The 26,145-nt window shown below is 43.3% G+C and overlaps 1 protein-coding gene across 3 annotated transcripts in view; it reads left to right on the forward strand.

The window, feature by feature from the left end:
* Positions 1-26,145, forward strand: part of PPP3CC (protein phosphatase 3 catalytic subunit gamma) — a 170,721-nt gene that overhangs the window by 11,290 nt on the left and 133,286 nt on the right. The window contains exon 1 of one of the 3 annotated variants that reach the window (XM_077469845.1): positions 21,997-22,080. The exons of 1 other annotated variant lie outside the window; for it this stretch is intronic. In XM_077469845.1, coding sequence (XP_077325971.1) covers positions 22,071-22,080 — 10 coding nt within the window. In that variant the 5' untranslated portion in view covers positions 21,997-22,070. Of the gene's footprint in view, positions 1-21,996; positions 22,213-26,145 lie in introns of those variants that run through there. One more of the 3 variants, XM_077469846.1, reaches the window with a different exon arrangement.

A 26,145-nucleotide genomic window follows, 5' to 3' on the forward strand; every position in this document is an offset into this window, starting at 1 on the left:
TATATATATAATTTTTTTTTTTTTTTACTGTATTTGTGCATTTAGAGTGGAACTTCACTCTCTTAATTAACTATTTGTAACCCTTATGCTGCTAGCATTAGTAAATGGATAGGAAAGTATGTAATATTTAGGCCTAGGCAAATGATGTCATATACCCAGGAGTCTTCAGCAGGAGAGGAGGGGCTTTCTCCACTAAGCACACCCTCTCATGCTTGAGATAAGTGGGTGGATTCCAGGAAGTAAATGCTACACGAATGATCTGCCCTTACTCAAGAAGGCCACGGCTAGAAATGCTACACAACAGTGCAACACAAAAATAAATCATGGAGGCATGCATGGGTGGGGGCATTTGCTTTGAATATAAAAAAAAAAAAAAAATATATATATATAGTGTTTGTGTGTGTGTATATGTCGGGCTTTTGATCAATGGCAGGTGGTGCAATTTAACCACTTAATAACCGGCCTATAGCCGATTAACGGCTATAGGTCGGTTTGCTATCTCTAAGAGGCCGTTAATTAACGGCCTCCCGGAGAATCGTTCGTGCGCGCCCCCCTGGGGCGCGCACGCCGGAACATCCGTGCTCGCCGAGTTCACGGGACCCGGCGCAACACGGATCGCGGTAAAGGACCAATGGCAGCGGTCCTTTACCACGTGATCGCTCCGTCCAATGACGGAGCGATCACAAATGTAAACAATTCGGCTTGCCGGGTCAAGCTAAGGTCATCAGTCTCCTCTCCTCACACCGATGCAGCGTGAGAGGAGAGGAGAACATCCCAGTGAAAAGAAAAGATAACCGTGAGTGCCCAGCAGTGCCCAGCAGTGCCCAAATAGTGCCACAACAGTGCCAGAACAGTGCCAGACCAGTGACAGACCAGTGCCATCTATCACCTGTGCCACATCTGTGCCACCTGTGCGACCTGTGCCACCTCTGTGCCACCTCTGTGCCACCTCTGTGCCACCTCTGTGCCACCTCTGTGCCACCTCTGTGCCACCTCTGTGCCAGCAGAGCCACCCCAGTGCATACCAGTGCATACCAGTGCCACTACAGTGCATACCAGTGCCATACCAGTGCCACACCAGTGCCACACCAGTGCCACCTGTGCCCATCAGTGCCACCTGTGCCCATCAGTGCCACCTGTGCCCATCAGTGCCACCTGTGCCCATCAGTGCCATCTGTGCCCATCAGTGCTCATCTGCGCCACTGCAGTGCCACATCAGTGCCGTCTGTGCCCACCAGTGCCGCCTGTGCCCACCAGTGCCGCCTGTGCCCACCAGTGCCGCCTGTGCCCACCAGTGCCGCCTGTGCCCACCAGTGCCATCTGTGTGCTAATCAGTGCCACCAGAGCCACACCAGTGTCACCAAAGTCACTATAGTGCCCATCAGTGCCACCTGTGCCCATCAGTGCCACCTGCGCCCATCAGTGCCACCTGCGCCCATCAGTGCCACCTGTGCCACTGCAGTGCCCCATCAGTGCCGCCTGTGTCCATCAGTGCCGCCTGTGTCCATCAGTGCCGCCTGTGTCCATCAGTGCCCACCTGTGCCCATCAGTGCCCACCTGTGCCCATCAGTGCCCACCTGTGCCGCCTGTGTCCATCAGTGCCCACCTGTGCCGCCTGTGCCACGACAGTGCTCTGCAGTGCAGCCTCACCAGCCACAAGAATGGCAAAAAAATATTTTAGTAGTGAGGAAGCCTACAAGCTTCTAAGTATGACCAGCGAGAGCAGCGGGGAGCTCTCTGAGTCTCAGTCTGATACGGATTCGGCCTATGAACCCGTTACAAGCAGCGGGTCTGATACAGAATCAGAAGAGGAATGTGTGCCAGTGAAAAGAAGGCGTTCTGGTGTGGAGCCGCAGCCTACTACCATGGACGGCAGAGCAGAGCCGTCCACCTCGAGAGCAGAGCCGTCCACCTCAAGAGCAGTGCCGTCAACCTCAAGAGCAGTGCCGTCAACCTCAAGAGCAGTGCCGCCCACCCCGAGAGCAGTGCCGCCCACCCCGAGAGCAGTGCCGCCCACCCCGAGAGCAGTGCCGCCCACCCCGAGAGCAGTGCCGCCCACCCCGAGAGCAGTGCCGCCCACCCCGAGAGCAGTGCCGTCCACCTTGAATAGGGGCCATGCCAGCCTTCCCTATGCCCTTCAACACCCCCTGTGGCTGCCCTCTAATTCCGGAGAAGCAAATATCCCCCCCTTCACCGCCCAGCCAGGTGTCCAGGTGAACACCGATGATTTTTCAATGCTAGATTTTTTTCATTTGGCTTTCACCGAAGACTTACTATCATCCATTGTGGCCCAGTGCAACCTCTACGCACAGCAGCACATAGTAAGCAACCCTGGCTCTAGTTATGCCCGTCCCTTTCAGTGGAGAGAAATAACCGTAGAGGAATTCAAAATTTTCTTAGGCCTAACTTTTTCAATGGGACTTTCAAAAAAAAACCAATTGTACTCCTATTGGTCTATCAAACCTGTCCACCACATTCCACTCTTCTCATTCCATATGCCAAGATCACGATACCTAATGATTTTGCGGTTCCTCCACTACAATGACAACACCCAGTGCCTTCCCCGAAATGACCCAGCTTTTGACAAATTATTTAAAATTCGGCCACTCCTAAATTATTTCTCAGAAAAATTTCCCCAATTATATACCCCCGATCAGAACATTTCCGTGGATGAGTCCCTTGTAAAATTCTCAGGCAGGCTTGGCATCAAGCAGTTTATCCCCAGCAAAAGGGCCCGATATGGGGTTAAAATGTACAAACTTTGCGAACGAGCCACGGGGTACATCTACTCCTTCCTGGTGTACGAAGGAAAGGACTCCCAACTGCACCCCCCTGAATGCCCAGACTACATTGGAGCCAGCGGAAGAGTGGTCTGGCAGCTTGTCTATCCACTCCTTGGAAAGGGATACCATCTTTATGTGGATAATTTTTATACGAGCTTGCCCCTCTTCCGCAATCTTCACCGGAGAGACACCCCAGCATGTGGTACAGTGAGGGCCAATAGAAAGGGCTTCCCGCAAAAACTAGTCAATGAAAGGCTACAACGAGGGGAGACAGCATCTTTGCGGAACCAGGAGCTATTGGCTGTCAAGTGGAGGGACAAACGAAACGTCCACATGCTGACGACAATACATAATGACACCTACATAGAAGTCTCCAGAAGAAACGGCCCAATCCAGAAACCAGCCTGCATCTATGATTACAATTTGTTTATGGGAGGAGTGGACTTTAACGATCAGATGATTGAACCCTACCTTCCCACAAGAAAATCCCGCCACTGGTATAAAAAAGTGTCCATTTATCTTTTCAGTTTGGCCATGTATAATACTTATGTCCTTTACCAAAAATCTACAGTGAACCCCGTATCCTATCTGTACTACCAAGAAGAAGTTATTTCCGCCCTTTTGTACCCTGAAGGCCCACCAGAAACTATTCGCTCTGATTGTGTGAGCAGACTCCACGAGCGCCACTTTCCTGACAAAATCCCCCTCCCCGAAACAGGCCACAGGCGTCAGAAGAAATGCCGGGTGTGCTCCAGAAGAGGAATTAGAAGAGACACCACGTTTTATTGTCCCGATTGTCCTTCCCAACCAGGCCTCTGTATAGGTGAATGCTTCCGCCGTTACCATACTTCTCTACATTATTAGGGAAGTATGGTAAACGTAATTCTCATTTCCTGTCATTTTCCTCCACACCCTTTATGCCACTGCACTGAACTGTACACATACCTCTGCCTTCTCCGGAACTGACCCTTGCCTGTTATACGACCAAGCTCCTGCCTAACGCTAAACGTACCTCTGCCTTCTCCGGAACCGACCCTGGCCTGTTATACAACCAAGCTTCTGCCTAACGCTAAAATACTTCTGCCTTCTCCGGAACTGACCCTGGCCTGTTATACGACCATGCTTCTGCCTAACGCTAAACTGTACCTACCTCTGCCTGCTCTGGAACTGACCATGGACTGTTTGACCACGTTTTTTGCCTGCCTCTTGGATTGATCTTTTACCCTGCTAGGCTAGTGGGAACAAAGGGGTCTCACATATGTGAGGGGCTCCAGAATTGTTTTCTGGGTGAAGAAAACTAATTTTTTAGTTTTCTCATTCCCGGATTAGGGTCTGGAGACTCGGAGGCTTCAAAGAGATTTGGGCGGGAGAAGCCTCTACCCCTGTCCCCATTATTTCATAGCCTGCTACTCGGACCATGTCCCTGCTTACTCCCAGGATGGACAATATTCCTGCCTGCTACCTGGACAATTCCATTTACTGTCGCTGACCATGTCCCTGCCTGCTGCCTGGATCAGGGCTCTCCTGCGGACAATTGGACTACTAAAACCACAGGTAATTTTTTTTGTTTACCCCTTACTCAGAAGAATGTATTTTAGGGTGTAATTATTGGTATGTACGTGCTATGTTAGAAATATGAAGGGCCTTCAAAAATGTGATAGATTGTAAGGAAATTGGCTGCACAATTTATGCTCCTAGAACGCCTGAAGTTGCTACGTCAATGTTGGGCCTTTGTATGTGGCCAGGCTGTGTAAAAGTCTCACACATGTGGTATCGCCATACTCAGGAGGAGTAACAGAATATATTTTGGGGTGTCATTTTTGCTATGTACATACTATGTGTTAGAAATATCTTATAAATGGACAAATTTTTGTAAAAAAAAATGCATTTTCATTTTTGTCCACATTTTCCAAAAACTTTGGGAAAAAAATGAACCGTTCTAAAGACTCATTATGCCTCCTAGATTATACGTCGGGGTGTTAGCTTTCCAAAATGGGGTCACTTTGTGGGCGTTTCCATTGTCCTGGTGCTCCAGGGCCTTCATAAGTGTAATAGGTAGTTGAGATATTAGATGTGTAATTTATGCTCCTAGAACGCCTGAAGTTGCTACTTCAATGTTGGACTTGTGTATGTGGCCAGGCTGTGTAAAAGTCTAACACATGTGGTATCGCCATACTCAGGAGGAGTAGCAGAATATATTTTGGGGTGTCATTTTTGCTATGTACATGCTATGTGTTGGAAATATCTTATAAATGGACAACTTTTAGTAAAAAAAAATGCATTTTCATTTTTTTCCACAATTTCCAAAAACTTTGGGAAAAAAATGAACCGTTCCAAAGACTCATTATGCCTCATAGATTATACATCGGGGTGTTAGCTTTCCAAAATGGGGTCACTTTGTGGGCGTTTCCATTGTCCTGGTGCTCCAGGGCCTTCATAAGTGTAATAGGTGGTTGAGGTATTAGATGTGTAATTTATGCTCCTAGAACGCCTGAAGTTGCTACTTCAATGTTGGACTTGTGTATGTGGCCAGGCTGTGTAAAAGTCTAACACATGTGGTATCGCCATACTCAGGAGGAGTAGCAGAATATATTTTGGGGTGTCATTTTTGCTATGTACATGCTATGTGTTGGAAATATCTTATAAATGGACAACTTTTAGTAAAAAAAAATGCATTTTCATTTTTTTCCACAATTTCCAAAAACTTTGGGAAAAAAATGAACCATTCCAAAGACTCATTATGCCTCATAGATTATACGTCGGGGTGTTAGCTTTCCAAAATGGGGTCACTTTGTGGGCGTTTCCATTGTCCTGGTGCTCCAGGGCCTTCATAAGTGTAATAGGTGGTTGAGGTATTAGATGTGTATTTTATGCTCCTAGAACGCCTGAAGTTGCTACTTCAATGTTGGACTTGTGTATGTGGCCAGGCTGTGTAAAAGTCTAACACATGTGGTATCGCCATACTCAGGAGGAGTAGCAGAATATATTTTGGGGTGTCATTTTTGCTATGTACATGCTATGTGTTGGAAATATCTTATAAATGGACAACTTTTAGTAAAAAAAAATGCATTTTCATTTTTTTCCACAATTTCCAAAAACTTTGGGAAAAAAATGAACCGTTCCAAAGACTCATTATGCCTCATAGATTATACGTCGGGGTGTTAGCTTTCCAAAATGGGGTCACTTTGTGGGCGTTTCCATTGTCCTGGTGCTCCAGGGCCTTCATAAGTGTAATAGGTGGTTGAGGTATTAGATGTGTAATTTATGCTCCTAGAACGCCTGAAGTTGCTACTTCAATGTTGGACTTGTGTATGTGGCCAGGCTGTGTAAAAGTCTAACACATGTGGTATCACCGTACTCAGGAGGAGCAGCAGAATGTATTTTGGGGTTTCATTTGTGGAATGTATATGCCGTGTGAGAGAAATAGCCTGGTAAAATGACAATTTGGTGTGAAAAAAAATTAAAATAAAAAAAATCTTTATTTTGCAAAGAATTGTGGGAAAAAATTACAACTTCAAAAAACTAACCGTGCCACGTACTAAATACCTTGGAATGTCTACTTTCCAAAAAGGGGTCATTTGGGGGGTTTTTGTACATTACTGGCTTGTTAGGGTCTCCAGAAATGAGATAGACTGTCAGTACATCAGCTGTGATCAAATTGATACATTTTCAGTGATTGGCACCATAGCTTGTAGACCCTATAACTTTCACGCAGAATAAATAATATCCACTAATTTGGGTTATTTTTACTAAAGACATTTAGCAGTATACATTTTTGGCCAAATTTATGAAGAAAAATTACTTATTTGCAAAAAATTTTAATAGAAATGAAGAAAAATGCTTTTTTTTACAAAATTTTCGGTATTTTTTCATTAATAGCACAAAAAATAAAAAACGCAGAGGTGATCAAATACCACCAAAAGAAAGCTCTATTTGTGGGAAAAAAAGGACGAAAATTTCAGATGGGTACAGTGTTGCATGACCGAGTAATTGTCATTCAAATTGTGAGAGCACTGAAAGCTGAAAATTGGTCTGGTTATTAAGGGTGTTTAAGTGCCCAGTGGTCAAGTGGTTAAGATAAGTGGTCTCCACGGTGGATTCGCTGTAAGACCTCCCACTGTTTCCTAATCGTCGCCGCGGCTTGCCGGAGCTGTTGGTAGCAGCAGAGACGATCCGATGCTGTCCCCTGAGAGGCTGGAAGTCAAGTGAGGGAATGATGGCCCCCATTTGACTCTATGCCATTGGATGACGGAAGCAACGTCAAACGTCATTTCCGCCAAACAGCCTTAACCATGTATGTTTGGGTTGTGCTAACTTGAAGTGAATTTTTGCCCAAAAAATTGCATTTGAAAGACTGCTGGGCAAATACAGTGTGACATAAAATATTGCAGCAATTACCATTTTTTTTTTTTTATATATATAAATTTTTTTTATATATATATATATATATATATATATATATATATATATATATATATATATATATATATTATGTGATGTTATGTTATGTTTGGGGGTTCTAAGTAATTTTCTAGCAAAAAATATTGATTTAACTTACCTGTATCTACCCAGGATATCTCCTAAACTGCATGGTTTAGGAGATATCCTCTGTCCCCTGCATGTGACATAGGTGCCATTGCTTCAGTCTGCGTGCCTTTATCGGCGGCTTCTGCATCATCGCGGCTCCGGCCAATCACAGCGCCGGAGCCACGATACCCGGAAGTAACTCCAGGACGACATATTGGCTGCTGTGGGGGCTTCGTTCTCAGGTAAGTAACACATAATGAGTTAGAATGCATAGCATACTAGCTCCTTATGCCTTTGTCTTGCAGGGTGTTTTTATTTTTTTATTTTTTATTTTTTTTTCTCTCAACGAGGGTATACTTCCTCTTTAAGGCTGATTAAAGTAAATTAAGTGTTAATAAGGGGTTGTTAAACAGATTGGCCATGTCACATACTAACATCTATTAAGTGATTTTTATTATCCCACAGATATGCATTGCTGCCTCCAGAGAGTCCTCATTACCTTACAGTTGGTCCCTAAGTTTTGCATACTATGAATACTGAGGTAGTATGCAGGCCATCATTGCTGACCTCACCTTCTGTGTATTGTAGTTCCCTGGTTGTCATGCTGATGCTGTGGCTTCAATACTTTTATGAATTACTGATCTGAAAAGGGTGTGCGGGTAAATTCTTACTTTCCCTTTTCCATGCTTGTTCTTAGGCAGGGACTCAATACTGAGTTAGGTGGGTAGCATTCTTGGAAGGTGGTCAGCAATTAAATCCTATTCATGATCTCTCCCTGAGGCTTTTCTGACTGACTGGTACATTAAGTTATACCTGAGAATGACTTTGACAGGTTATATAATCTTTTATCTGCAAGTGTCAGAATGTTATGCAGGATTTCTAGATAAGCTATAGATATGGTATAAAGCTAGGTCTGGACTCGTTGGTAACTGATTTCAGTGGTTGGTTTCTCAGAATGTGAACACTGGATATAAATTAAGAACCTTATTGCAGCAGTGGAAAAATACCAGAAGCTGGTGACCAATGTTTGTTAAAATACCTATAGAATTATTTTGTCCCTCCTGGAACCTATTTTTTATTACAAGTATGAGTTGCTATAGGGTTCATGTTGTTACCCAAAATAAGCCCTACTTCCCAGTGTGGAACATGTACATACCAGATAGCTGATACCTTCTAGGCATGCCACTTGCCCTCTCCCTTGTGACAATTTTAAAGAAGGACTGTGGACTTCTGTCATAATTAAAGCGGAGTTCCAGCCAAAAATGGAACTTCCGCTTTAAGGGACATGCCACATTTGGCATTTCATTTTTAGAGGGTCCCAGCTCCCACTTCCTCCCAGCGCACCACGGCACCGGAAGGGAGATCACCTCTCCCCCCCCTCCCTCTTGGCAATCATCTGGGACACGTCACACGTCACAGATGATTGCCCGGCCAGTCGCAGTACGGCTCACATTGCCCCTAGTGTAGTGACTAGAGACAAGTTTGTCAAGATTTAACTCTCCTGAAAGTTATTTCAGGGTGTTGGCCGATGTATTTGTCCAAAATTGTGTCTTCTTGAAGAAGATGCCATAATGGGTGGCCATAATGTTTCTAAGTTCAGCGTGATGAGATGAAAATCTTGTGAGGAACTTAACTGTGGGTTTAACATTAGGAATCTTAGATTTGAATAAGAGCTCATTGCGTGTTTGACGTACTACCTTGTAAGCTTACCTACTGTATTATCTAGATCAGTGGTCATCAACCCTGTCCTCAGGGCCCGCTAACAGGCCAGGTTTTATGTATTACCTTGGGGAGATGCAGACTAGAATACTGAAATCACTGAGCAGCAAATGATATCACCTGTGATGTATTTCAGTTATCTTGCAAACCTGGCTTGTTAGAGGGCCCTGAGGACAGGGTTGATGACCACTGATCTAGATGGTAGGCGTGCTTTGTAAATAGTCTGTTTTCGAAAGTCTGCTAGGTACCGTATTTTTCGGACTATAAGGCGCACGTAAAAGCCTAAATTTTCTCCCAAAAACGACCGTGCGCCTTATAGTCCGGTGCGCCTTATATATGACCTGTTGACATCGCTGGAGATTCGTGGAAAAAGCCACCCGGTCTCTTGACGTTAACCTTCGGACTATAAGGCGCACGTAAAAGCCTAAATTTTCTCACAAAATCGACCGTGCGCCTTATAGTCCGATGTGCCTTATATATATGGAAATATCCATTTTATCAGCCGGTCGTTGCTAGTGCGCCTTATAATCCGGTGCGCCTTATAGTCCGATGCGCCTTATATATGGAAATATCCATTTTATCAGCCGGTCGTTGCTAGTGCGCCTTATAATCCGGTGCGCCTTATAGTCCGAAAAATACGGTATGTACAATTACGGCGCAATCTAATATACTGAGTGTAAGGTATGCTCCATATTAAAGCTGGTGAATGTGAGCTGGCTGCATGTAGCAGCGCATTGCATGTTTTTTTCCTAAAAAAATCAGTTGCTAAATAGTTATCTGTAACTGCTTGCCGGCTGTCAAATGATGGCCAGGCGGCGCGGCTCTTGTGGCAGGAGGCTGTCATATGACGGCCTCCCATTTAAACAGGGAATGCACACGATTGTGCGTGTGCGCATCCCTGTTCCTTCGGTGGCAGCGTGTCACGGAGACACCGCTCGCCACCGAGGGGGGTGAACAGCCATTGGGTATGGCTGTTTACGACGTGAGCGGCCATGATGAAGTCACAGCCAATTACAGATGGTTACACCCAGGGGTTGACAAATTTGCTTGGAATCTAGGAGCCAGCTAAAAAAGTTAGGAGCCAGGTCCGTGACGGCGATCTGGACCTGTCCCTGGCCTGACATGGAGACGAGTGAGGGGAAGATAGCCCCCAGCCCCCCACCTGTCTCCAAGTCATTGCCCATAGCTCTTAGAGGGACATTTTTAAATTGCATTTTAGTGTAAATATGAGATGTGAGGTCTCTCTGACCCCAGATCTCATATATAAAAGAGGACCTGTCATGCTTTTTTTCTATTACAAGGGATTTTTACATTCCTTGTAATAGGAATAAAAGTGACACACATTTTATTTTTATTTTTTTAAAAGAACAGTGAAAAAAAATAAAATAAAAGTTAAAATAAGAAAAAAAAATTGTTTTAAATGTGCCCTGTCTTGCCAAGCTTGCGTGCAGAAGCGAACGCATATATGAAAGCGGTGTTCAAACCACACATGTGAGGTATCGCTGCGATCGGTAGAGTAAGAGCAATAATTCTAGCCCCAGACCTCCTCTGTAACTCAAAACGTGCAACCTGAAGAATTTTTTAAACGTCGCCTATGGAGATTTTAAAGGGTAAAAGTTTGTCTCCATTCCATGAGCGGGCGCAATTTTGAAGCGTGACATGTTGGGTATCTATTTACTCGGCGTAACATTATCTTTCACAATATAAAAAAAAAAAATTGGGCTAACTTTACTGTTGTCTTTTTTTTTTTTTATTAAATAAAAAAATTTTCCCCAAAAAAAAGTGCGCTTGTAAGTCCGCTGTGCAAATATGGTGTGACAGACAGTATTGCAACGACCACCATTTTACTCTCTAGGGTGTTAGAATAAATAATAATAAAAAAAAAAAAAATATATATATATATATATATATATATATATATATATATATATATATATATATATATATATATATATATATATATATATATATATATATATATATATATATATATATATATATGTTTTGTTTTGTTTAGGGGTTCTAAGTAAAGGGATGGAGAAAGACTGGCCCATTAGCATTGTTGGTTGTAATTCCAACGGCCACCACAAGAGGGCGCCAGATTCCAGAAGGAACCATAGGATCACAGAAGGCCTCAAAGCCGGGGGCTCAATTACCGGCCGCCTGCGGCGCGGCCCGACGCGATCGCGCGGGGGGGGGGGTCCACGGAGACGGGATACCCCCAGCTATGCTGCCCCAGGCGCAAGGTCGCTGATTCTAGTCGCCAATGCGACCTGGCGACCGGGTTTTGTCGAGCACTGGTTACACCCCCCCACTGTGCATGGCGCGTGCACACGTCGGTGGCGGCGTGTTCCTGGGAATACTGACGCTGGTAAACAGCCATTGACCGGCTGTTTACCCACGCGATCACTAAATGTTAACAAACCGCGGTAACGAGATGTTACCGGCTTCTCCTCCTCACACACCGATCGTGTGTGAGGAGGTGATTGCGGTAACATCTCGTACCGCTTACAGTGTACACGCCAATTACACTGATTGGCCAGGCTGTGTGACAGTCTCACACATGTGGTATCGCCATACTCGGGAAGAGTAGCAGAATGTATTTTGGGGTGTAATTTGTTGTATGCATATGCTGTGTGTGAGAAATAACCTGATATGATAATTTTGTAAAAAAAAAAATATATATATATATATATATATATATATATATATATATATATATATATATATATATATATATATATATATATATATATATATATATATATATATATATATATATATAAAAATAAAAAAAATCTTAATTTTGCAAAAAAATGCCAACTTAAAAAAAACTCATCATGCTACTTGCTTAATACCTTGGAATGTCTACTTTGTAAAAAGGGGTCATTTGGGGGGTATTTGTACTTTCCTGACTTGTTAGTGTCTCAAGAAATGAGATACACCTGATGTACTGAAGGCCTGATCAGATGTGATCAATTTTCAGTGATTGGCACCATAGTTTGTAGACTCTATAACTTTCACAAAGACCAAATAATCTACACTAATTTGGGTTATTTTTTACCAAAGATATGTAGCAGTATAAATTTTGGCCAAAATTTATGAAGAAAAATGAATAATTAGCAAAATTTTATGACAGAAACAAAAAGGCATTTTTTCACAAAATTTTAGTTTTTTTTTCAAAATTTTATTTATAGCACAAAAAATAAAAAACACTAGTGATTAAATGCCACTAAAAGAAAGCTCTATTTGTGTGGGGAAAAAAAGGATGCAAGTTTCATAAGGGTACAGTGTGGCATGACTAATTGTCATTCATACTGTGAGAGCGCTGAAAGCTGAAAATTGGTCTGGTCAGGAAGGGGGTGTAAGTGCCCTTTATTGAGGTGGTTAAATATGGTAAGCTCAAGGAAGGTGTTTTTGTGTCTATCACAGCTGTAGGTAAGTTTTAGATTGTATTTATTTTGGTTCAGTAATTTGATAAATTTGTCCAGGGAATCCCTGGTGTCTGTCCAGACAATGAAAACACCATCAATGTAACGCATCCAACATAGGATATGGTTGCTAAAGCCGGACAGGAGTTCACTGGAGAAAAGATCACGCTCCCACCCCCTCCCCTACAGGTTGGCATAGGCAGGTGCCCATAGCAACCCCCCTGTATCTGGAGGTAGTGGGAGTCCTTAAAACTGAACCAATTGTGAGTCAGTATGAAATGGAAAAGTGTCAGAATAAACACCATTAAATTTCCAATGGTGATGATCCTCCTCATAGAGGAAGTTATGGATCATCCGGACACCCTGCTTGTGTGGGATGCTGGAGTAGAGCCTCTACATCCAAAGTCATGAGCAGGGCGTCGGGAGGCACGACAATCCCCTTGATCTGTTTGAGGCGATCCAATGTCTTTCGTATAAGATGGTAGGGATAAAACATGGGGCATTAGCATTGAATCCACAAGTTTACTAGTGTTCTCTGTAAGATCCAATACCTGAAATTATCGGTCTACCAGGGGGCGATAGAGGATTCTTAATCTGACAGCAATTTATTTATTTTTTTTTTTTTAAAGTGTCAAACCAAAAAAAGCAAAGTAAAATTAGCAATACCTTTTTTTTTTTTTGCCCCTGTCCCTGTGTGCTCGCATGTAAAAGCAAACGCATGCGCAAGTCCCACCCACATATGAAAACGGTGTTCAAACCACACATGAGGTATCGTCACGAATGTTGGAAAGAGAGAAATAATTCTAACCTTAGACCTCCTCTGTAACTCAAAACATGTAACCAGTAGAAAATGTTAAAGCGTCGCCTATGGGGATTTTTAAGTACCGAAGTTTGGCGCCATTCCACGAGCGTGTGCAATTTTTAAGCGTGACAAGTTTGGTATCTATTTACTCGGCGTAACTTCATCTTTCACATTATGCAAAAAAATTGGGCTAGCTTAAATTTTTGTTTTTTCCTCAGTGTTCGAAAAATTTCTGCGCAAAAACCATGCAAGATAAAAAGTTGCAACAACCACAATTGTATTCTCTAGGGTCTTTGCTAAAAAAAAAATATATAATGTTTGGGGGTTCTATGTAATTTTCTAGCAAGAAAAGATGCATTTTACATGTAGAAGAGAAATGTCAGAATTGGCATGGATGGGAAGTGGTTAAAGCGGAACTAAACCCACTAATTTAATGGTTTACCAAAACTGTTACATTCAAGGCAAGCCATGAATGACTGTCAAGTGTTTGTGCTCTGACTGTCAAACCATCAACTAGTTGGTTTTTATAACTGATTACTTATGCAGCACTATGACAACAGCAGAACAAGCCAAGGCTAAGTTGGCAGCTTCCTTGGCTGTACAGGAGAAGAGGGCAACTCCCCCCCCCATATTACCTCCCGGGTCTTCTCTGGGCAGAAGTGGTTCAGCCCAAGCACTTGGCATCTCTAAATGGATTGGTTGCCCAATCACTACAACTATGGGCCCTATACAAGAAATCATATGCCCTGCCCACTTTGCCCCGACCTGGCCTCATTCCTGGGAGACCCCAGGTTCCCAACGGCTTTTAACAAACCCAATAGATTTGAATATTGGATACAGAAAAACCTAACCACCTTAGATGCACTGTCTCAAGAACCCCCCTTTAGCTCCTTTACCTTCCTGCAGGAGCAGCATGGTCTGCCCAGGGAGGAATTCTATAAATACTTGCAGGTCCGCCATTTTTATGCTTCTAATTATAAGACAGAGGGGCCGCTTACACCAAGCTCATATGAACTTTTATCTCGGTCCTCTTCTAGGGACAAAGGTGCTATTTCTATGGTGTATTGACTTCTCAATGAGTTAGATCATCCTGCAAAGTCTCAAGCTATACTTGGTTGGGAGACAAAAACAGGCCTGGAAATAACTCCAGATGTGTGGTCAGATATATCAAATATGAGAAAATGCAAAAAATCCCTGACAGTTAGGGAAACGGTTATAAAATGCCACACTAGGTGGTATTATACCCCCTCAAGATTGAACAAATTTAATCCTTTGATCCCGGGGGGGGGGCTGCTTCTGGGGGTGTCCGGCCGGGGGTACCCTCCTCCATACTTTTTGGAGTTGCAGGGTCCTCCTGCCCATATGGCAAAAAGTATCTGATAAATTGGCCCAAATCACAGGAATACAAGAAACGATTACCACCAGATGGGCCTTCTGTTTGCGGATCTCCTGGGGGTGGCCCCCCCGGCTCAGAAGCTGGCCCATACGCTCTTCAGTGCGGTGCACTGGACAATTGCCCTGCACTGGAGATCGCAGACAGTCCCTTGGGACCAGATAATAAGAACCATGGAGGCGATCAGGCTTATGGAAAAAATACACCACACCTTAATGGATACTATGCCAATATTTGAAAGGAAATGGGCCTCCTTTGATCAGTAAGACCCAAGGTCAATGGCTGTTTATTTGAATAGCGCCCACCCGTCGGTGCGCCAGAGCACGCCCTGATTCACCCCTATTCTCCCTTCTCTCCCCCCCCCCTTTTTTTTCTTTCTTTCTTTTTTGTGTTGTTTTCCCCTTCTTAGGTGTGTAGCATCAAGTTAGAAACGCCCCTAAAGATATTCTTAATTCAGGAATGACGGAAGGTTTGATTCCAGACTTTTGGGCAGTCAAAATTAACACTGATAATGTTATTTTTACTAACTGTAACCATTTACGCTTGATGTATATGTATTACTGGACTATATCGCAATGGTGTATATTTACGATGTCTATGACTTTGCATTGTAACTTGATGGTTTTCATTCTTATATTCAATAAAATCATTGGTAAACCAAAAAAATATATAAAAATCAGCAGCTACACTTGTTGTCCTTTTTTTTTTTTTTCCCCACAAATAGAGCTTTCTTTTGGTGGTATTTGCGCACCTCTGCTTTTATTTTTTGCGCTATAAACAAAAAAAAAATAAACAAATTTTGAAAAAAGCGCAGTATTTTTTACTTTTTGCTATAATAAATATACCCAAAAAATATATTAAAAAAATATTTTTTTTTCCTCAGTTTAGGCCGATACGTATTCTTCTACATATTTTTGGTAAAAAAAAAAAAAATTGCAATAAGAGATTGTTTGGTGCAAAAGTTATAGCGTTTACAAAATAGAGGATAGTTTTATGGCATTTTTATTAATATATATATATTTTTTTTTACTAGTAATGGCGGCAATCAGTGTTTATTTTATTTTTTTATTGTGACATTATGGTGGACAAATCGGGCATTTTTGACACATTTTTGGGACCATTGTCATTTATACAGCAATCGGTGCTATACAAATGCACTGATTCCTGTGTAAATGACACTGGCAGTGAAAGGGTTAACCAGGAGGTGACAGTGTAGGGATTAAGTGTGTCCTAGGGGGGTGTTTATAACTGTGGGGGGCGTGGCTGTGATTTACAGAACACTGATCTCTGCTCCAATCACAGGGAGCAGAGATCAGTGTCACTTGTTGCTAGGCAGAACGGGGAGATGCTGTTTACATCGGCATCTCCCGGTTCTCCCTCCATGTGAGACGATCGCGGGTATCCTCGCAGCAGACTAGTCCGAGGGACCCGGCCGGCACGCGCTGCTAGTGGCGCGCACGCAATTGCATGGTGGCAATTTTAAATTGACGCACTGGTGCGCCAATTTGCCTGCCCGTGCAATTCTGCCGACGTACATCGCCATGCGCCGGTTCGGGAAGCGGTTAAGGTAAAATTCCAGCTAAAGCCTAACTAATCTTAAAAGTGCTCCCTCCCCCTCCTAACACTTATAACTAACCTATGTAAAAACGATATACAGCGGGTAAAATAGGTCACCAGGTCACCATTTTTCTAGGTAAATATTTTTAAAGGCATTATTGACGTGAAATATTCACCACACATTGGTAACACCCATGCAATCCATACATACAAATAACTTAATTTCTGAACTTATGTGTAATAACATGGAATGACACAGGTAAAAAGAATTCCAGACGCTAACTGAAATGTATTTAATACTTCATACAAAATCCTTTTTTGTTAGTGACAGCTTCAAGAAGCTTCCTGTATGGAGAAACCAGTCGCCGGTGTTCCATCAGAATTGGTAACGGAAGTGACGTTCCTCACTGCCATCTTGCTACACCCCGCACTCGTCCACAGTAAGGATACAGTGAGAGGGGGGCAAGCGGGCATCTTGTTACACCCACCGGAGTTTTGCATTTTCTATACCATAATACACACCGTGTTTGGAGATCAAATGGCATTGCACATCACCCCCAAAACACCCCCATACCCCCAGTGAAGTTTGGAGGTGAGAACATTATGGCGTGGGGCTGTTTTTCAGCATATGGTACTGGCAAGGTCTTGGTACATTTTTCTATTCATCCTTCCTTCAATGACCTGAAATTTGCCAGTACCATATGCTGAATAACAGCCCCACACCATAATGTTTTCACCTACAAACTTCACTGGGGTTATTTTGAGGGTGATGTGCAATGCCATTTGATCTCCAAACACAGTGTGTACTATGGTATCGAAAGAGTTAAATTTTGGTCTCATCTGACCAGACTATATTCTCCCAGTATTTCACAGGCTTGTCTAAATGTTGTGCTGCAAACTTTAACAAGCTCCAACATGCTTCTTCAGCAATGGAGTCTTGCGTGGTGAGAGTGCATACAGGCCATGGCGGGTTGAGTGCATTACTTCTTGTTTTCTTTGAAACAATTGTACCTGCTAATTTCAGGTCTTTCTGAAGCTCTCCACAAGTGGTCCTTGGCTCTTGAACAACTCTTCTGATAATTATTTTCACTATTCTGTCCGAAATCTTGTGAGGAGCACCTTGTTGTGGCCAGTTTATGATGAAATTATGTTCTTTCCACTTCTGGATTATGGTCCCAACAGTACTCACTGGAACAAACATTCAGAAGTTTAGTTATGTAACCAATGTGATCAGTATGTTTCGCAACAATATGGTTGAGAAGGTCTTGAGAGAGCTCTTTGCTTTTAACCCATCATGAGATTGTTTCTTGTGTGACATCTTGGTAATGAGACTCCTTTTTATAGGCCATCAGTTGAGACTGAACAGGCTGATCTTAATTTGCACTGACAAGGGGCACAATTTCTAATTACTAATAGATTTCAACTGGTGTCATGGCTTTAAATACCTTTTTGCACCTCCCCTTTCTTCACATGTTCAATACTTTTTCCCTGTGTCATTCCATTTTATTACACGTAACTTAATTTCTGAACTTATTTGTTTTGGTTTCTTTGTATGGATTGCAAGGGTTGTTATTGACATGCTGAAAAATTCATGTCAACAGCACCTTTAGAACTATATTTACCTAGAAAAATCGTGACATGTTCAATATTTATTTTACCTGCTAAATATACTTGCCTATTTCTCAGCCCGTGGTCAGGTCATGAGATCCCCTGCGTCAGCTTTAGGGGAATTGAGAGAGTGCCTGACAATAGCTAGGGAGACATGATGTCACCCATAGGCTGTCATACTGCAGCCTTTGTCATCAGTCCTTGCTCTCCCCTGCAGCTGTTGCTAGCTGGCACAGGGGCCAAATCATGTGACTGGACTGGAAAATAGGCAGCCTGTTGATGTGAATCGGCAGGCCTATATGCAATGGAGAAGCCACAAAAAATACCTGCACGCTGTCACATGACAAAGTGGTGACATCAACCCTGTGTAAGCTCCGCTGAGACATGGAACTTCCTTTGGTTGAGTAGAGCAGACCAGTGGGGAGTCCTGGGCGGTGAGCATAAGTGAGTCATTGGTGGCCTTTAAAGAGTTTCTATCACTTTGACCCGAATGAGTCTCTTTAACCACTTCAGCCCCAGAAGGTTTTACCCACTTCCTGATCAGGCTATATTTTGTGATACGGCACTGCGTCACTTTAACCACTTCCCATCCTGCGTATTGTCATATGACATCTGCAAGGTCATATCCATCTGGTGGGCCTTGGCCTCCCGCTGGCATAGAGGGCGTGTCACCGAGGAGCCGATGCTCGTGCCCAGCGGTCGCGATTTGCGCCGGGCACACGCAATCGCTCGTGACGGAGCAGGAACGTGGATCTGTGTGTGTGTAAACACACAGATCCACGTCCCTTCAGGGGAGAGGAGACAGATCGTGTGTTCCTAGTATATAAATAAAATACAAAGAGCAGCGCACTAAAGAGACCTATACATAGATATAGAACATAAAAGTCATTTAGTGAATGCTATAAAACCACACACACAAAAAGAAGCCCAACTCTGGAACTTATTCACAAATGTGAAAAAAGAAATCCATAATATGATTATCAAGCCTTGTGTAAATTGAAACACTTTAACATAAATAAAATACGATACCGCCAAAAAGCCAGATCACAAGGGGTTAACACCATCTCGGGTCCCGATCTTCTGGGTGAGCTGATGTCCCAAGATGAAAGGCAGGGTATGGTGCTCACTATGGGATCAATCATGGATGGGTGTACTCTCCTATTTCTGACATTTGTGAGACAGAATTTCCCCAGATCGTTGTACCGGTTTAAGCAATTAAAATATTATAGTGCCATCCGTTCAGGGTTACCGCTGTCTCCAGACATGCTGTGGGACGAGCTGAGAGTTCAAAACCACAGCCGGAAGTATCAGTCCTACGGAGCTCAGCGCTGTCATAACGACTAACATGTTTCGCGCACATGCGCTTTCTCAAAGTCCTTTGAGAAAGCGCATGTGCGCAAAACATGTTGGTCCATTATTTTCCAGCACTGCCTTAACCCTCTTGGGCATGGAGTTCACCAGAGCTTCACAGGTTGCCACTGGAGTCCTCTTCCACTCCTCCATGACAACATCACGTAAAATACTTCCGGCTGTGGTTTTGAACTCCCAGCGTGTCAGACAGCAGTGTCTGGAGACAGAGGTAACCCTGAACGGTGTCACTATAATATTTTATTTGCTTAAAATTTGCTTTAGTGCGCTGCTTTTTATTTATTTTCATCCATTTTTTCCCAAGTGGTGGACAGCTGCACCAAAATTTTACATCAACATTTGGATATGACTGGTTTTAAATTGAACTAAATTTATCTAGATATAGACTGTTCATGGGCGTGCCCAAAGACTCTTTTTGTGTTCCTAGTATATAGTAACACCGATCGGTCTTCGCTAGTCATTCCCATACCCCACAGTTAGAACACACAATCGGGGAACACATTTAACCCCTTGAGCGCCCCCTTAGGGTTAACCCCTTCCCTGTCAGTGACAATTTCACAGTAATCAATGGCTATTTATAGCACTGATCGCTGTATAAATGTCAATGGTTTCAAAAAAGTGTCTGATCTGTCTGCCACAATGTCAGTCACGATAATCGCAGATCACTGCCATTACTTATTTAAAAAAAAAAAAAAAAAAAAATGCAATAAATCAGTAACCTATTTTGTGGCCGCTATAACTTTTGCGCAAACCATACGCTTGCAATTTTTTTTTTTGTGACAACACTGAAGAAATTACGCTTTGCTACAATGTAAAGTAGTGAGTGTACAGCTTGTAAACAGTGTAAATTTGCTGTCCCCTCAAAATAACTTGACACACAGCCATTAATGTCTAAACCGCTGGCAACAAAAGTGAGCACAAACCTAAGTGAAAATGTCCAAATTGAGCCGAAAGTGTCAATATTTTGTGTGGCCACCATTATTTTCCAGCACTGCCTTAACCCTCTTGGGCATGGAGGTCACCAGAGCTTCACAGGTTGTCACTGGAGTCCTTCCCCTCCTCCATGACGACATCACAGAGCTGGGGGATGTTGGAGACCTTGCACTCCTCCACCTCCGTTTGTTTGAGGATGCCCCACAGATGCTCAATAGGGTTTAGGTCTGGAGACATGCTTGGTCAGTCCATCACCTTTACCCTCAGCTTCCTTAGCAAGTCAGTGGTCATCTTGAAGGTGTGTTTGGGGTCGTTATCGTGTTGGATTACTGCCCTATGGCCCAGTCTCCAAAGGGAGGCTATCATGCTCTGCTTCAGTATGTCACAATACATGTTGGCATTCATGGTTCCCTCCAATGAACTATAGCTCCCCAGTGCCGGCAGCATTCATGCAGCTGCAGATCAATGCGCTCTCACCACCATGCTTTACTGTAGGCAAGACACACTTTGTACTCCTCACCTGGTTTAGACGAGGCTTTCTTCTGGGACGACAGCCAGGCAGACCAATTAGATACAGCGTGCGGCGTATGGTCTGAGCACTGACAGAGGGACCCCCCACCCTTTCGACCTCCTGCAGCAATGCTGGCAGCACTCGTACGTCTATTTCCCAAAGACAACCTCTGGATATGACGCTGAGCATGTGCACTCAACTTTGGTCGACCATGATGAGGCCTGTTCTGAGTGAAACCTTTCCTCTTAAACCTCTGTAAGGTCTTGGCCTAGGTGCTACAGCTCATTTTCAGTGTTTTGGCAATCTTCTTATAGCCTAGACCATCTTTATGTACAGCAACAATTCTTTTTTTCAGATCCTCAGAGAGTTCTTTTCCATGATGTGCCATGTTGAACTTCCAGTGACCAGTATGAGAGCGATATTGCCAAATTTAACACGCCTGACACCTTGTAACACTAACGAGTCAAATGACACCAGGGAGAGAAATGGCTAATTGGGCCCAATTTGGACATTTTCACTTAGGGGTGTACTCACTTTTGTTGCCAGAGGTTTAGACATTAATGGCTGTGTGTTGAGTTATTTTGAGGGGACAGCAAATGTACACTGTTAACGAATTTCTTCATAAATTTAGGCCAATATGTATTTTGCTACATATTTTTGGTAAAACAAATCCCAATGAGCATATATTGATTGGTTTGTGCAAAAGTTATATCGTCTACAAACTACGTGATAGGGACTTTTTTTTTATTTTTTTTATTTTTTTTTTTATTACTAGTAATGGCAGCGATCTGTGTTTTTTACCAGGACTGCGACATTGAGCCTTCTGTGTGTAGCAGCCTCCCCAACACCCCCTAATTACTTACCTTTAATGGTTGTGTGTATGTGTGTGTGGTCTAATTTTTTTATTTTTATTTTTTTTAGGCCTTTTCTGGCATTGTCAATGAGAATACTTGTGTTCCTGCTCCTAGATTGGGCTGTTTGGCTTGTGAATTCCACAGCAATGGGGCTGCTGTATGAAAGGTGTGCAAACAGAAATCAGCAGTGTGGTATTTATATTGGGAAATGACAGTTGGAATCTGATTGGCTGCTTTCTGTAATAGGAGATGTTCTCTGTAGCATACTTTACATACAAAGTACACTGGACAACTAGAGATATGGGGTCTTAGTATTGATGTTGTAAAAAGCCTTGTGGCTTTTCTTATGTTTATAATGTGTTCTGATTTTGAGTGTCCTATAGTCACTTGTATGCACAGTAATCTAGCAGTTCTGTGTCCCTGATCAGGGATCTCCCTCCCACCCCCCCTCCTGACTCACTAATAGGATTTCCTGGCCTCCTCCCCCACACTGCAGCTTTGCTGTAGGTGTCAGCGCGCTCGCGCTGCAGCTTTAGAGTTCCTCAGTCCCCTTCTAATCCTCTACCTGGTGGGACGGATGCGGCATGGGGACAGGTAACAGCCAGCCATCCCCTGACGGGGACATCACAGGGGGCAAGGCTGAGAAAGAGGACAAAGCAGAGAAAGAGGACAGGATCCTTGTCAGTTCACCTCCGGTGGCCCCAGAAGCAACAAGGGGAGTGACCGGTATGGGGTAAATTTGGGATGTAGTTAGACGCACCATAGACGGTCTAACGTCACTGCTCGGTCTGTCCTTTGCGTCAGCAGTGTCTTAGACTTGTAGACAATAGCACTGCGATTAGTGTGTTCTTAGATTACCTGTAGATGGAGAGATTTTTAAGCTGATCTGATAATGTTTTCATTTTTATTTTTTATTTTATTTCTTTTAATGACAATTGTGAATGACTGAAAAGCTGGAAAGTATAAAAAAAAAAACGATTTTCCTGTTGAGAGAGAATCCTTTTAGCCAGTTGTCCCCCACCCTCCTCCGTTCATTTAGTTGAATCTTCTTTGGAGGAGATCAATTGTTCCATTTATGGACAGCTGATGTCAGATGGGTGACCAAATCGCCAGCGTCAGGATGGCTAAGAGGCTGCTTGTCTGACTCTATGGGATCGCTCCCCCGAATGCGGGTGAATCTTGATTCATGCCATCTTGCTGCCTCATCTACTGAGGGAGCCCTTCCATAAGGGCGACCTCTTTGTGATTCTGATTGCAACTAGTTGTCAGTGGCACTCGTCTGACATCACACTTGGCTTGGCTCCATACACTAGGAAAGATGTTCCAGCTCAAGATTGGGTGCCTTTGGCTGTTGATTTGGTGGTAATTTTCTTCTTATACAGATATGTGCATTGCAGGTAATACACCTTTCATTAAAAAAAAATGAATGGTCTTACTTTTTTAAGGGTCCATTCACACTTCTGTACAGTACAAGAGTTTTTGCTATTTTTTTTGGCATTCTGATGAGCGTTTTCGAATTATTTAAAGTGGTTATAAAGTCAAATAATTTTTAACCTTTAAAGAGGAACTCCAGACGCCCCCCCCCCCCCCCCCCAAAAAAAAAGTTTAAGCCAGCAGCTACAAATACAGTAGCTGCTGACTTTTAAAGTAAGGACACGTCCCTGTCCAGGGATCCAGCATTGTCCTCAGCCGAGCCAATTCTTTGGCTCCAGTTGCAGGCTCCGGCATCTCTAGTAAGGGAAACAAGAAGTGAAGCCTTGCGGCTTCCCAGAAGGCTTCCTACTGCACATGCGTGAGCCACGCTGAGCCTTGTCAATGGTCCTGTAGTCTTCTGGGACCTGTGATGTGTCCCAGAAGACTGCGTGGGAAGGGGGGCTGAATTTCTGGCTCAGATCACTACAGCAATCTGAGCCAGAAGTGGGAGCGGGTACCTGTCAAAACCAGATGTGGAGGGTACAAACAAGTGGAGCTTCCCCTTTTGGATGAAGTTCTGCTTTAATACATTTCACTCTTACCTGAGCCCTCTCTTGATCCAGCGTTGTGCCCGTCTTCAGCAGTGCTGATCTCTCTTCCCCTTCTCACCAGGAAAATGTGAGAGTAGCTGGAGCCATTGGTTACTGCTTCTGTCAACCAAATCCTGTGAGTCAAGGGGTGGGACTGAGCTGGACTATGTGTCTATGAATGCACATAGTGCGGCTTGCTATGGGCGCACACACAAGGGATGAGCACTTGGTGCTGGCAGCGGACCCAAAATAGCAGGTAAGGGACGCTCTGCAATAGAGCGCAGAGCAGGTAAGTATAGACCTCCTCCTCCTTTCCTTCCTTCCTTTTATTTTTTCTTCTTATATTGGGGGGAAATTTTTTTTTCTCTACAACCACTTTAATGGCTTGCACAGTTGTACATGCTCCTCTAGTTTACTGAAATGGCTTGTGATGTGATTTCACTGCACACTGTAAGCTTCTCACTGTGTGCATTAGGAGCTGCAACAAGTCAGAGCTCAAATCATTTACTGGCTGGAGGACATCCTGGCCTGCCCCTTTTATTCATTGGATTTCAGTCCTTTCAATCATGGAGACTAAGGTTGGATTCACATCTATGCATCTTTAGTGCTTTTTGCATTTTGCAGATTTGCACTACAGAACGTGTTCCATAGAAAACCATGTTGAATGGACTGTAATGCAAATCCGCAAAATGCAAAGAGCACTAAAACTGCATAGGTGTGAATCCAGCCTTAATATCGCATATAGACATTTCCTAGGGTGTTCTACATGTGTTCTGCAAATTAACTCTGCTTAGGAACGCCCACGCCTCCAGACTGACATCCTTCCATCAAGGCATTTTGATATTTGCATAACTTCTCCCAAGAGCCAGCCTTTTGATTGTCAGGCCTGAGGGCTCTCGAGTGCTGGTTCACACTGATGTGGTGTCGGAAACCGCATGCGAGTCAGAATCACACCACATTCCTGTTCAAATCACATGCAGTTGTTTGCAGTGCGATTTGAGCCAATTAATTTTGAATGGCTCAAATTGCACCACACCTGCATGAAAAAGATACATGCACCTGTTTCTGCTGCACTGGAATTGGATCACATGGGTGTTCGAATCCATGCTATCACATTGAGTTTTGCTACCTGTATTTTTTTGGGGGGGGGGGGTGTTAACTTAACATTGACACCCGCAGTGGTACACATGAATGGAGTGTGATTAAATCGCTGCAAATCCTGTATCAGTGTGCACCGAAACTGAGGGGGGCAAATGAGGCAGGGTGATTTGATGTATTCAGGAAGATATACCCAACCAGCCCCTCCCACTAGCCATGATCTCCCTGCATTATATAGTGAGCCACAGATGCCCAGTGATGACATCACTGGGTCTAAAATGAGGTATGTAATGAAAATGGAAAGGTTTTCTATAAAAATATAGTTGGTATGTCTAAGCAGGGAAAAAAGCCCCAGGGAAGGCAAAAATATAAGCGGTGTTTGACAGAGAAACTTTACCAGCCTAATTCTTTTCGTACACACCATAAAGCAAAGCCTGTATTCTTTCTTGCACATGTTGAGAGGATGGCAACACTTTTTTTTTTTTTTTTTTATTGTATTTTCCTTTTTTCTTTATTTCTTGTATGCATTTTAAGAGCTTTTGAAATTGAATGCCAATGGGCAGCAACATGCATTGCTGTACCGCACATTTAGTTTGCTTAACTAAGACTGTGTCCTAAATGTCCCCTTAATAAATTGTTCCTTGTCCAATTATAATTTTGCATGGCAATCAATTTCGCTCTAATTCTTCCATCTACTAAGGCAAATGATAAAAAAAAATCAGCAAATCTTTCTCTACAGAGCGCCCTGCTCGTTTTACACACTGTACCCTATTTTACAGTACATCGCCTGCTTATATTTCATGGATCCAGGTCAGCTGCTGTCTTCCTGCTTTGCAAGATACTTTCATGACTCTTTATAAGATGCACAAAATGGAACAATACTGTACAGTCCTAGGTGAAATGTATTTCAGTTCTTATCTATAAAAGTTCCTCTCCTTTCTCATGGATTAAAAAAAACAATAATAAATAAACCCACTCTTCCTGAGCTCCTCCATGTGACCTACAGCCAAGGCAAAATATCTTTTGAACTTTGGCAACAAGGGGCACTAATGAGCATTTCCTGTGGTAGACCTAAGGGGATCAGCAAGGAACAACTAGATAGAAGAGCCTGCATATGTAATAATCAAAGGTAGTCACCCCCATGTACATATATAATTACCAAATGTCCTAATAAACAAGGTTAGTATAGCATTAAAGCTGAACAACGGGGGGAAATCTGAAACTATCATTGCAGTGGTGCTCCCCCATACCACAAGGGGTAAACGCTTATTTTTGTGTAGGGTACCATTAAAGTGGACTTCCAGCTATACACCTAACCTTTTAACCTGCCCCCCCCCCCCAACTTTACAACTATACTTACTAACTTATGTAAGAAAGAGAGATCTATACTTGCATAGTTTCCCCAAGTGTCCCCAATAGAGTTGTCCTATCTTTTCCTGTTCTGGTGACAGCTCAGAATTTGGGATTTACCATAACTCTCTTTCCTGGTGATACTGGCAAACAGGACAATTAAGACCCTTTCACACTTCCAGCGTTTTTCAGGCGCTACAGTGCTAAA

This window comes from Lithobates pipiens, unplaced genomic scaffold (assembly GCF_037356315.1).
Source record: "Lithobates pipiens isolate NorthernLeopardFrog02 unplaced genomic scaffold, aLitPip1_a1.2 Scaffold_8, whole genome shotgun sequence".
NCBI classification, from domain to species: Eukaryota; Metazoa; Chordata; class Amphibia; order Anura; family Ranidae; genus Lithobates; species Lithobates pipiens.